Here is a 10,378-nt window from a genome sequence, read left to right on the forward strand (position 1 = left end):
TTGAATTTTGTGTTAAAAGTTTTAAAAATCTCTTGTGAAAATGGAGCCAAAACAATGGATAGCCAACTGTATTACAATATGTGTGACTGACAATGAGATGACAGTGACAGCTAACATTTTAAAATCTGAAATCATTTGAAGGTATTTGTTAAAGCAAAACAATGTCAGGTCGTATTCAGAAGATAAAAGCTCGATACCATAATAGTATGTGAAGGTGTATCATGTTTAACTTGATTGTGTAGCAGCAAGTGAAGCAGATACTCTACTGGCATCGTGTGCAAACAACCTACCTTTACTGCGAGGGGAAGGAAAGTAACTTGAATGGCAGCCCAGTCAGCCAATCACATGTCGTCTGGCGGAGGCTCTTTAAAGGTTCTGCTAATGGCCTTTGTTTGAAGGCGGGAGGACTTGGCTTGGTTTACGGTGCTGATCAGCCACAAACAGAAGGTTACGAGTTTAAACAATTGGACTATTTCGTCGTCAGACTGGCTTCGCCGCTACGAGAGTGACACGAACTATGTCGGGTGTCTAATCGGAGCTTGTTGGGTCGCTTTTGAGGGGTCCCCGCGGTGATTTGCAACATTACGGGCTTTTCGAGGAGACAACCTCGCTTTTAGGTCGTTCAAGTGGCGATGCTGAGCTGATAGCTGCGTCATCATGTTGCTTCCGACTCGAGTTGGCGAAAAGAAATCTCAAGTTAACGCCAGCGGTGAGGCTGCCCGCCGTCATCCAGCTCCGGAGGCCACTCCCGGCCCCTGAAATAGATGGAAGACGGACTGCGGGTGAGCGGTTGGCGGTGAAGCCCGGTTACATGGTCGCTGTGAAAGTGGTGACTTTACATCACTTGGCTCGGCGTTATTGGCGCGATAATTACTCTCCTTGGCTGCTTTTTACTATCTAACACTTTGGATGGACAGTCAACAAATCTACGGATGTTGCGCAGCGTTAAAAGCCGCAAAATTGTACGAAAAATATGACCGAATGTTTTCGGAGCATAAAGTGCAACTGTATTGATGTTTTAGGGATGCTAGCCACAATTGTTTGCATGGTGAGAAGTGATGCCCTCACTGACAGCTAGGGCACAAAGCAGGACCCTCCAGTGAAACGACTCTGATCTGATGGTGGCTTTCTTCTTTTAGCGCCAGTTGAGAAAAACACACTTTAGTAAGCCATAATGAGAGACTTTACGGTTCATTTGAGCTAATTGGCTAATGGGTGACCGTCCACTTGGGCATGTCAGGCTATTAGCAAGGTGTCAAATAGTGTTTGTTGGGACTTACTGGTAGCTCGGTGGTTTGTTGTCTGTTGTCACCGCATCCACGTGGACTTTGTTTCAAGTAAAGTTCTGTGGCTCGCGACCCGGCCCAGCAAAAGGGGGCCGAGTGTCTGCTTACTTCAGAGAGGCAGAAGCTGTGGTCCTCCCCAGCCTGGACAAAGTTGCATGTTACACCAGAATATAAAACCGGTTGAAATGGCCGGCAACCGCACCCACACCAACGCTCATTACGCGAGCGCTGAGACGTTTTGTCCGTCCAAACCCTGGTCGGATGGAGACAGAGAGATGGAGGCAGCCGGGATCTCGGAAGGGCGTGGAAACCCCGCAAGGTGCGCGTCCAACTTTGAGGTGATAGACGGGCTGCTGTACCGCAAGAAGCTGGAAAAAGGCTTCATCAACTACCGGGAGGTTCTGGATGAGGACCGGAGACATGAGGCCCTCTCAACCTTTCACCGGCGGCGGCGGCCTGCCCAGCGCCACCTCTCCCTGGAGGAGACCTACAAATGCGTGGCTGAAAACTACTGGTGGGAGGGTATGAACATCACTGCCTGCCTCACATCTGACTTCATAGGACAGCCTGTGGTTCCTGACTCTGTACACCAACTTCTTACTGGTTATCTCATCTAGATGGTTTAATCAGGTGTTATAGTTAGGAACAGCAACTAATGATTGAATCGGTCACAAATCAAGAAACTCAGACATGAATGAGGCTGTTAATTATGGCCCTGGCTTTTCTTGTTTGTATCACAACATTTTTCAGCTTCATCTGGATCAAAAATCCTACAATTGTTGCTCGAGTTATGACCCTTTTTAAGATTTTTGTCCTCCTCCATGCATCCTAGAAGTTGTACCAAAGATTTCTTCTTGTCGTTTTATAGTCTGATGTTTGCATATCTGTTTTCTTCACAGGGATGTACTTCCAGATCCGAGATTTTGTCCTGAGCTGTCCAGAATGTCAGCTCACCAAGAAAACCGAGGTAAGGGCAGGCCTGACAATGTAATACTGTCCTGAGGTTGTTTTCCTCCACGCTCCTAGAAAACTTTGAGCTCCTCTTCCTTTTAATCAGTGTCTTCATTTGTCTGCTTCTCACATTTTTAATTGATACTTTCTCTCGCTCTCATTCTCACTTAATCCTGCTCTCACACTTAAATGTCTCCTGCAAATGCTTTCTCGCACATTGCTTTCCTATAACGATGCCTCTCTGTCTGCTTCTGCCTCGTTGCCTCTGCCTCCCAGGAGCTAGGTGGCAGAAGATGTGTCACAAAGACGATGGCGTCGCACGGCGCCGACATGCTGAACAAGCTGAGGAGTCAGCGGGAGGCGGGGCTGTTCTGTGACATTACCCTGCGGACGAACGGGCGATCCTACTCTGCCCACAGAGCCGTTTTGGCAGCCGTCAGCGATCACTTCCAGGAAATCTTCACAGAGATGGACTCGAGCATGAAAGCAGACATAGATCTCACCGGTAAGATCACATAATATTACTGCATTGCTGGGTTCTGTTTCAGTTTGGGAGCTGAATCTGAACGCAAAGATGTGATTAAGCCTTCACCAGATGATTCAGTCCAGCCCCACAGACAACAAAACGATGCATTTGTGTTCCTCTTTAACTTCTAAATCAGTATGTCCCAAGTTCATTACAACATTTATATTTATTCATTTAGCTGACGCTTTTATCCAAAGCGACTTACAATTGCTATACATGTCAGAGGTCGCACGCCTCTGGAGCAACTAGGGGTTAAGTGTCTTGCTCATTACAAGGAGTAAAAGTCGGTGCTAGTGTTAGAGTTGTGATGTTTTACTTCAATGCATGATGGATGACTGGCTAATAGGGTACCTACTTAATTATAGGACTTTTGAACTTCTCTCTGTAGGTTGGTTACACATTTTCTGTCACTTTTCCTGTGTATAAACTTGTGTAAAGCTATGATCACCTTTCAAGAGAAACGGTATGAAAATGTGTGTTGTTATCCCCAAATTTGTGTGATTATTCTGTCTACCCCTTTCTATGACTTTCAGATTTTCACCCCACCTGTAAGTGTAGCTATTTGGAATAGCTGTAAACACGTTGTACGAACTAGTTCTTTTGTAGCCTAACCTTGCTCTTGTTTTTGTTACTGATTTCATCTCCAGAATATTCAATTAAACCGTTTCTCTGTAAAATATCATGAAATAATAAAAAATGGCCATCATAATTTCCCAGAACCCACGGTGACCTATTCAGATTGCTTATTTCATCTGACAGTCAATTACACAAAGATAATTAGTTTATTATTATTTATGACAAAGTATAAATTCCTCACATTTGAGAAGCTGGTACCAGCGAATGTCAAAAATGATTATTTGATTATCAAAATAGTTGTTAGAGATTCACCGATTGAAATATCCTTGTCTGATTCCAATCTTTTTAAAAGTCTGACCTCTAATATTTTGGCCTATTGAGATTTTTCTTTCTTAGGATCCCAGTTAGTACCAGCATCCCAATTGGCTATTCTTTCTGGGGTCCATTCAGTTTTATGTTCATAATAAAACATTGACTGAAAACTGCACCAGGTTACAGTGTACTGTATATTTTATTTGAAATAATACATTACCCTTTTACTTGTAGGTGATTTATTTCACCATTTTAATTTTACTTAATTCTCAACTTTATTAGAGTTTTCTTTCACATAATTTTGATTATAATCAGTGTTTCTGTGTCTGGCTTTCAGTGGTGTAGAAGTTCATGTGATAAAATTATCAGAGACTGATTGCTGCCTGAATGCAGTCACATGACAGTTCCTGGCTTGAGTTAACACTATTCATCTCAGGAAACTGAAAGCTGCAGACGATACACTGGTCATTCAGGCAAAAGGAGGAAGTCCTTTTTGAAACAAGACTGGCTTGTCAGTTTATGATGTATTCAGTTTAGAAACCTGGAGTTGGAGGATCCAGATAGGGCTGGGCAATAAAATAATAATTATCGCAATATAACTTTCCTCAATAACAATAAATGTTCAATATATCATCAATAAATATTTGCCTTAATTAATTTGAATCACGAACAAATTAGCACTTTATTTATTTTGTTGGGGGGGGGGATTAACTAATTATATTTGTTGAAAAAGATAATAGATTTGAATGTTCTACCTCAGACTTGTGAAGTGATCCACTGTTTGGCATCAAGTGTTTGTCAAAATCTGACCATAAAGATAACTTTAACCACATAATTAACCATCTGGTTTCTTCAATTCTCACTCAGGAGCAAAAATTGGCCTTTAAACTTGAAAGAAATAATGATTTGACATATATGTGATAATTATCTATATCGAATGATATGAAATGTTTTTATCGTTATCATTTTTGGCCATATTGCCCAGCCCATGATCCAGACCCTGAATTAGGACACACACAGCCATAGTCTTCTAATTTGCTTACCTCTTTGATGTGTGTCGTTGAATAGGAGAAGTGGCCCTGATTAAAGCAGTTGTTATATTGTCTCCTAGTCTCTGCCGCCATGTCTACGTTTGCTCCCTCTCTGCCTGCTGTCTCTCTGATCTTCTGTTTACACCAGTCACTTTCATCTCACTTACTGATTGACCAGGTTCAGCATATCTAATTAAAGGTTCCTCCCCCTCCTCAGGTTTTAGTGAAGACAGCCTTCTGTCTCTGCTGGATTTCTCCTACTCCTCCACTCTGTGTGTTCGCCAGGAGGACCTACCTGAAGTCATCGCCATGGCCCGCCACCTGGGCATGTGGCCTGCTGTGGAAGCCTGCTCTGCACTCATGAAAGAGCAGGAACAGCAGCTCCATCCTGGCCAGGGCTTTACCTCACCCTGTGCTGGTGCGTGCATTGGGCGTCACCGCCAGCAGAGGGAAAGCAAAAGGAAAAGGGATTTGGGATTACAGGACAACATGAACGACCGCTTCAGTCTCACACTGGATGCATCTGATGAGTCTATAGAAGGAAGTCCAAGGCGCAATCTGCGCAGGACACCGAAACCCCAAGGCCACAACGGTCTCCCTCTGAGTCCCTCACACAGGATGAAGCTCATGGACTTCAAATCTCCCTCTTCAAAGAAAGCCACTGCACCTCGACACTCCATAGCCACACAGAATTACTCGCCCATGTCACCATCAAACACCCGCCTTCTCCGCTCCACTCCTGGGGCTGCCAAGGAGGTTCAGAGACTGCTACCTGTTCCAGAGACCCCCAGACGAACCCGAAAACATGACTCTATCACCCGGCTCTCGTGTGCCTCCAGATTGAGGCCCAGCGCTGTGTGCAGCCCTGTGAGGGTAAAGCAGGAAGTGGAGGAGGTTGGAGAGGATGAAGAGGATTATGCGAGAGCACAGGAGAAGTACAAGTTGATGAATGTCCTTGGGTTACAGAGGACCGCCCTCCTCCCCAGACCAGAAGATCTGATTGGCTGGAGACAAAAGAAGCGACTGAGGAAACTGAAGGCTAACAACTATTCACTGACCAAGCGGCGGAAACCACGCCCCACCTGCCCAGGACTACCATTTGGGGATGTGACACTGTCACTTCCTCTCTGTAACCCCGTTAACACTCGCCTCCTCAACAAGTCAGTAAAAACCAAGCCTGTGGGTCCAGTCAGCACAGCGCAGATGACTGCAAAGAGGCCAAAGACCATCCAGCGACATGTCCCTCCAAGTGACAGGAGCATGCGAAGTAAAGGTATGTTACCAGATATGTTCCAGCCTGCATCCAGGTCTTCCTTTGGTGGGAGAGAACTCAGACGGTCAGTGAGGAAGGGTGACGCTGCCCACCTTGCTGCCCAGCTACCTCTGCGACGCAACACCAACAAAACTCTAGGGAGAAACACAGTCAGGATCAAATCAGAACCAGCTGAATACTCTATCTCAGGTCTACCTCTTTCATCAAACAATTGCTGTGGCCACACACCTCACAAATCCCCACCTTCACAGAGGACACACACCAGAAACAAGGTCACTGTAGAGCCGGTCAAAACGCTGCGTTACAACAGCAGCCGACCAGCAGCAAAGGCCAAGCTTCGGCGGATCTCCACAAGGGAGGTGGAGAAGACCAAGTGTAAGCCCAGAGAGGAGGGGAGGAAGGTGGGAAGCCAGGAGCTGAGGGGGGTCATGGGCACTAAACCGAAAGTGAAGGTTAATGAACCTGGTGGGCTCCAGTTTTCAGAGCAAGCACCTCCACCGTCCATCTACAACCACCCTCTGTACAAAGTCATCAAAGAGGAGCCAGCAGAACCTATGCCAGTTGTTGGACCTTTCCCTGATCCTCCCTCACCAGACCTGGGCAAGCGCCAGAGCAAGCCCCCCATCAAATTACTGGACTCAGGCTTTCTGTTCAGCTTCTGTCGGCCGGCAGGGGGGCCGATGCCCGGAATGAAGAAAGAAGAGGAGAGCGTGGATATCTGCTTAACACGCTCTGTGTCACAAGTCGGGGAGAAATTTGGAGGGGCGGAGTCCCCCCACAGGGCACTGAGAGCCAGAGGGCCATCCGCCCTGCCTGTGGTGAAGAGGGAGAGGGAGGAGAGAAGCGTGAGCCAAAGAAAGGTTCAGAGCCCGAGGCCAAAACCACGAAACAACACTCTTCACCTGGCCAAGTCTGCCGGGTCGAAGGCCATACCGACCATGCCAAAGGTAGGTAAAAGGGTGATTGTTGATGATTTCTTTAGGAACCAGGGCAGTAAAGGAGGAACACTGTAGAAAATCCTCTTGCCACAGTATAATTTAGAACCTGTAAAGGAATTTTAAATTTATCACCTTTAACTTGTCATTGCTTATTTTCCTTTCATCTAATCATTTGATTTTGCATGTATATGACTCCTCTCCAAAATCAGAATTAACTTCTTTCCCCCATCTCTCTTTTTTTGTCCAATGCATCTCCAGCAGCAAGTTATACTCCCTCTGAACAGCAGGAGCTGTGTCATGCCGGATGCAGTACGTCGGGCACGGCTAAAGCAGCTTCGAGGACCTCGTAGTCAAGCACCCAAAGTCCCAAAAACGGCCCATGCCTGTCTGCAGTGCTCAGCCTCCTACAAGGACTGTGATGCCCTAATCATGCATCGCGTCAGGCACATCGAGGGCAAGCACTGGCCATGTCCGGTAAGCACAGGCTTTCCTAAATCTTAACAACCTAGAACCATTAAGGGGTACAAAGCGCCAAAAATCTGTAGATTTTATTACCACCAAGCAATATACCATTGCTGGTGGAGACCAGGGACACTTTATCTGAGTGAAATGGGTGGTGCTAGTTGATGTTTGTAATAAACAAACTTTTGAAAATCTATGGCACATGTTTGCCATTTACTATTTCCATTGAAGGCCACTTTATACTTGTACTTAATACGTTTCATATTGTACTTCCTACTCCGCTACATTAATCTGATGGCTGTAGTTACTAGTTACTTTGATTCTTTCTTAGGCTTGTAATGTGTGATTAACTGCTATAGATTAAACTACACACTGGTGTAAATAATGTAGTAAATTAATCAGTAATAACAATTAAAATATGTGCAAAAAGAAGAGAATACAGTCACCACAGCGGGTACGCTTGTCTCTGTCAGACAAACCAGTACAATCAAAATTGACGTGACTCACCTATGAAGCCTCATAGTAATCCACCCATCGATTATATTCCAACAAAAATGGTCTTGTTATGTTGTCAAAGGTCCAGACGATCCAATCCAGTAAAAACATTTAGTCCAAAACATTATTCCATCAATAAATCCCCAGGGACTGCTGTTGCATCGTTTCCAATTTGCCGGCAGACGTGCCTAGTTTGTCATAACTGTAAAAACGCTGACGTAAACAACTACAATATCTTGTATTCAAATTAGCTGATGAGCTATGACCTTTTGACTGACACCTAATTTGACCCAATAGGAGATCACATGTCCCTTTCACAGCCGACACTAGCCAACTAGAGCCAGCACCAAGATATTCCCTTAGAAAAAAACTGTGTAAAATATACATTTTTCATGGTATTGGTAGATGTCTATGAAGATTCTCAGTCATCCAGGTCATAGTTATCCAACGAGGGTTAAAATGAAGAACTGAAGAAGTCCTTTGGATAAGGGACGAAACGTCTTCCAGTATCTTCAACCAAGTCCAGTTGCCCTTCATTTTAACCCTCGTTGGATACATGGTATTGGTATAAAATTTTAAATTGGACTAGGTAAGACTTTATGCTGTGGCCCCAGTGTTTTCCAGCTATAGTTGTCTGCATGCATGTGTTAGCAAACATTTTTAAGTGGAAACGAAAAATATTAGTTTTAGTGTATTTAAACTTGGATTAATCAATTTCAGTAGCACTTACAGTGATTCTGACTTTTGGGTTAGACACTCCTAGAGTGTTATCTTTCAAAAAAGCCCAAAACCATGCATTTACTCCAAATAGTTCAAGAACTGCATACAATTTACTTTGGATATGCCTTGAATAGGCGTTTTGCATGAAATTACAGGAATGGTAAGAGGTTAATATAACTCCCTGTTGTCCTCTTCTGTTCATTTCTGTGCCGTTAACCCTTTGTCTTACCCTCTCTGCTATGTAGCTCTGCTGCAAGACCTTCTTTCGACTGAGGAATGTACGGAACCACATCCGCACCCATGACCCCAAGTTGTACAAATGCCGGAGCTGTATCATTGCCGGTTCCTGAGGCATCTGGAGTGTAGCAGCGAGTGTAAGCAGCGAGACAGAGGTGGGTGAAAGTGACACCTTTCAAGGCGGATTTACACTTCAACTGAGAAGCTAATTCGACTCATGCTTGGTTTGCACATCTGTGCTGTCTAAAACGTAAAGTTTTAATTGTTGAGAGCATGCAGATGAGCGTGCGTTCTGCTGTCACTCTACAAACTGCTTGCAGAAGGAGCTGTCAAGAAACTACAGTGCATTGTGATCCCGTGTTGCATTGAATGTCTTTGGAGTGACTGTTTCTTAACGCTCGTGTTTATTTTCCAGGATGAAGGCTGTCCGTGTCTGACACCAGCGAACAGACTGAAGCCAGAGGCACATGATCGATCAGCAGCTTGTATATAATGCATCTGTCACACACAAGCACCGCTGTGGAAAGGCAATATTACTCAGATTCTTATCATCACCGTCGTCAATGATTGCTGATGTTATTTAAATAACCAAACCGATGTTGCTGGTCCTATTTGCGTATCGTAGCTACAGAAGATTAAACTTGAACAGTACACTCAGGGGGTGGGGAATGTGATGCCACAGTATGTGGTTTGTGTATAAAATGAAATGTAAAGTGATTGTTATAACTATTACTGCTACTTATTGTTATCATTATTTTTCTATGTATAGATGAATTTTGAGTGTACTTATAACTTGTGTTGTAAACCTAAGAAGTGGTGAAATCTGAAGGTTCGGAGTCCATGAGTCTGGAGTCCATGAGGCAAGAGTACTTGAAGTGATACAAGCGCTGGAGGGAATACTTGAAGATGGAGGGGTCTCCAGAGTGAGACTGTCCTTTGGGTGTTTCAGTGGGTCTTTGTCCTTTTGGTGCGATTACTTTTACATGACTAGTCTGTCCCTCTTCTCGTATTGATCTGCTACTCTGTAATAGTCTGTGATTCGGGGGTTTGACTCTGGGCTTGTATACCACTGCATGTGTATTTGCAGGCCATTTGTAGTCCACTGTCTTTTCTAAGGCTGCCAATTTTAAAAAGGGAAACGTCTTGTTTTTAATGTAAATTTCTGTATAGTAATCAACACAACTGTGTCATTACAGATGTTTTATTGATCTCTTCTACTTTAATCAAAGACAAGACACACTGCGTCTTGTTCTTCAAATTCCCCTCCCACTGAATAAATGCAGTGTGTTCACATAAGATGTTTGTTTCACAAATTGATTTTAGAAATAAATGATCTGCCTCTTGCTATCTGTTGACTGAATAAATTTTTGCTTTTTATGTGCATTCTTTATTGCATTATTCTTGCTGTAATTACATGTTTTCATATAGCTATAGTGTAACTGAAAGAAATGAGGGGCGGAAATTGAATTAAATTAGGATTATTTTCATAATTCAAAATATATAGAGACAAATTATATAGAGTGGAGTTATTTTACATTTATTTTCTGTGGAATTCTCCCCGTGTCTGCGTG

At 44.0% G+C, this 10,378-nt stretch overlaps 1 protein-coding gene across 2 annotated transcripts; it reads left to right on the forward strand.

Moving 5' to 3' along the window:
• Positions 1 to 397: 397 nt before the first annotated feature.
• On the forward strand, positions 398 to 10,154 carry si:dkey-229b18.3. 2 transcript variants are annotated; one of them, XM_038694912.1, is made up of 7 exons: positions 398 to 1,808; positions 2,186 to 2,253; positions 2,514 to 2,742; positions 4,900 to 6,902; positions 7,152 to 7,367; positions 8,816 to 8,962; positions 9,223 to 10,154. In XM_038694912.1, exons 1-6 carry the CDS (start codon positions 1,442 to 1,444, stop codon positions 8,918 to 8,920), a joined length of 2,988 nt encoding a protein of 995 aa, XP_038550840.1. In that variant the 5' UTR covers positions 398 to 1,441; the 3' UTR covers positions 8,921 to 8,962; positions 9,223 to 10,154. The 2 variants fall into 2 exon arrangements, with proteins under 2 accessions (XP_038550840.1, XP_038550841.1); XM_038694913.1 differs by having other exon boundaries at positions 7,155 to 7,367.
• Positions 10,155 to 10,378: the final 224 nt, after the last annotated feature.

This window comes from Micropterus salmoides, unplaced genomic scaffold (genome assembly GCF_014851395.1).
Source record: "Micropterus salmoides isolate LMB-PRFRI ecotype aquatic unplaced genomic scaffold, ASM1485139v1 Ms_hic_scaffold_3511, whole genome shotgun sequence".
In the NCBI taxonomy this organism is placed as follows: Eukaryota; Metazoa; Chordata; class Actinopteri; order Centrarchiformes; family Centrarchidae; genus Micropterus; species Micropterus salmoides.

Coding starts and splice junctions, on each gene's coding strand:
- si:dkey-229b18.3 (XM_038694912.1), top strand. CDS start 1,442: ATGTTACACCAGAATATAAAACCGGTTGAAATGGCCGGCAACCGCACC. Junction 1,809..2,185: donor TGAAAACTACTGGTGGGAGG/GTATGAACATCA, acceptor TTTTCTTCACAG/GGATGTACTTCCAGATCCGA. Junction 2,254..2,513: donor AGCTCACCAAGAAAACCGAG/GTAAGGGCAGGC, acceptor TCTGCCTCCCAG/GAGCTAGGTGGCAGAAGATG.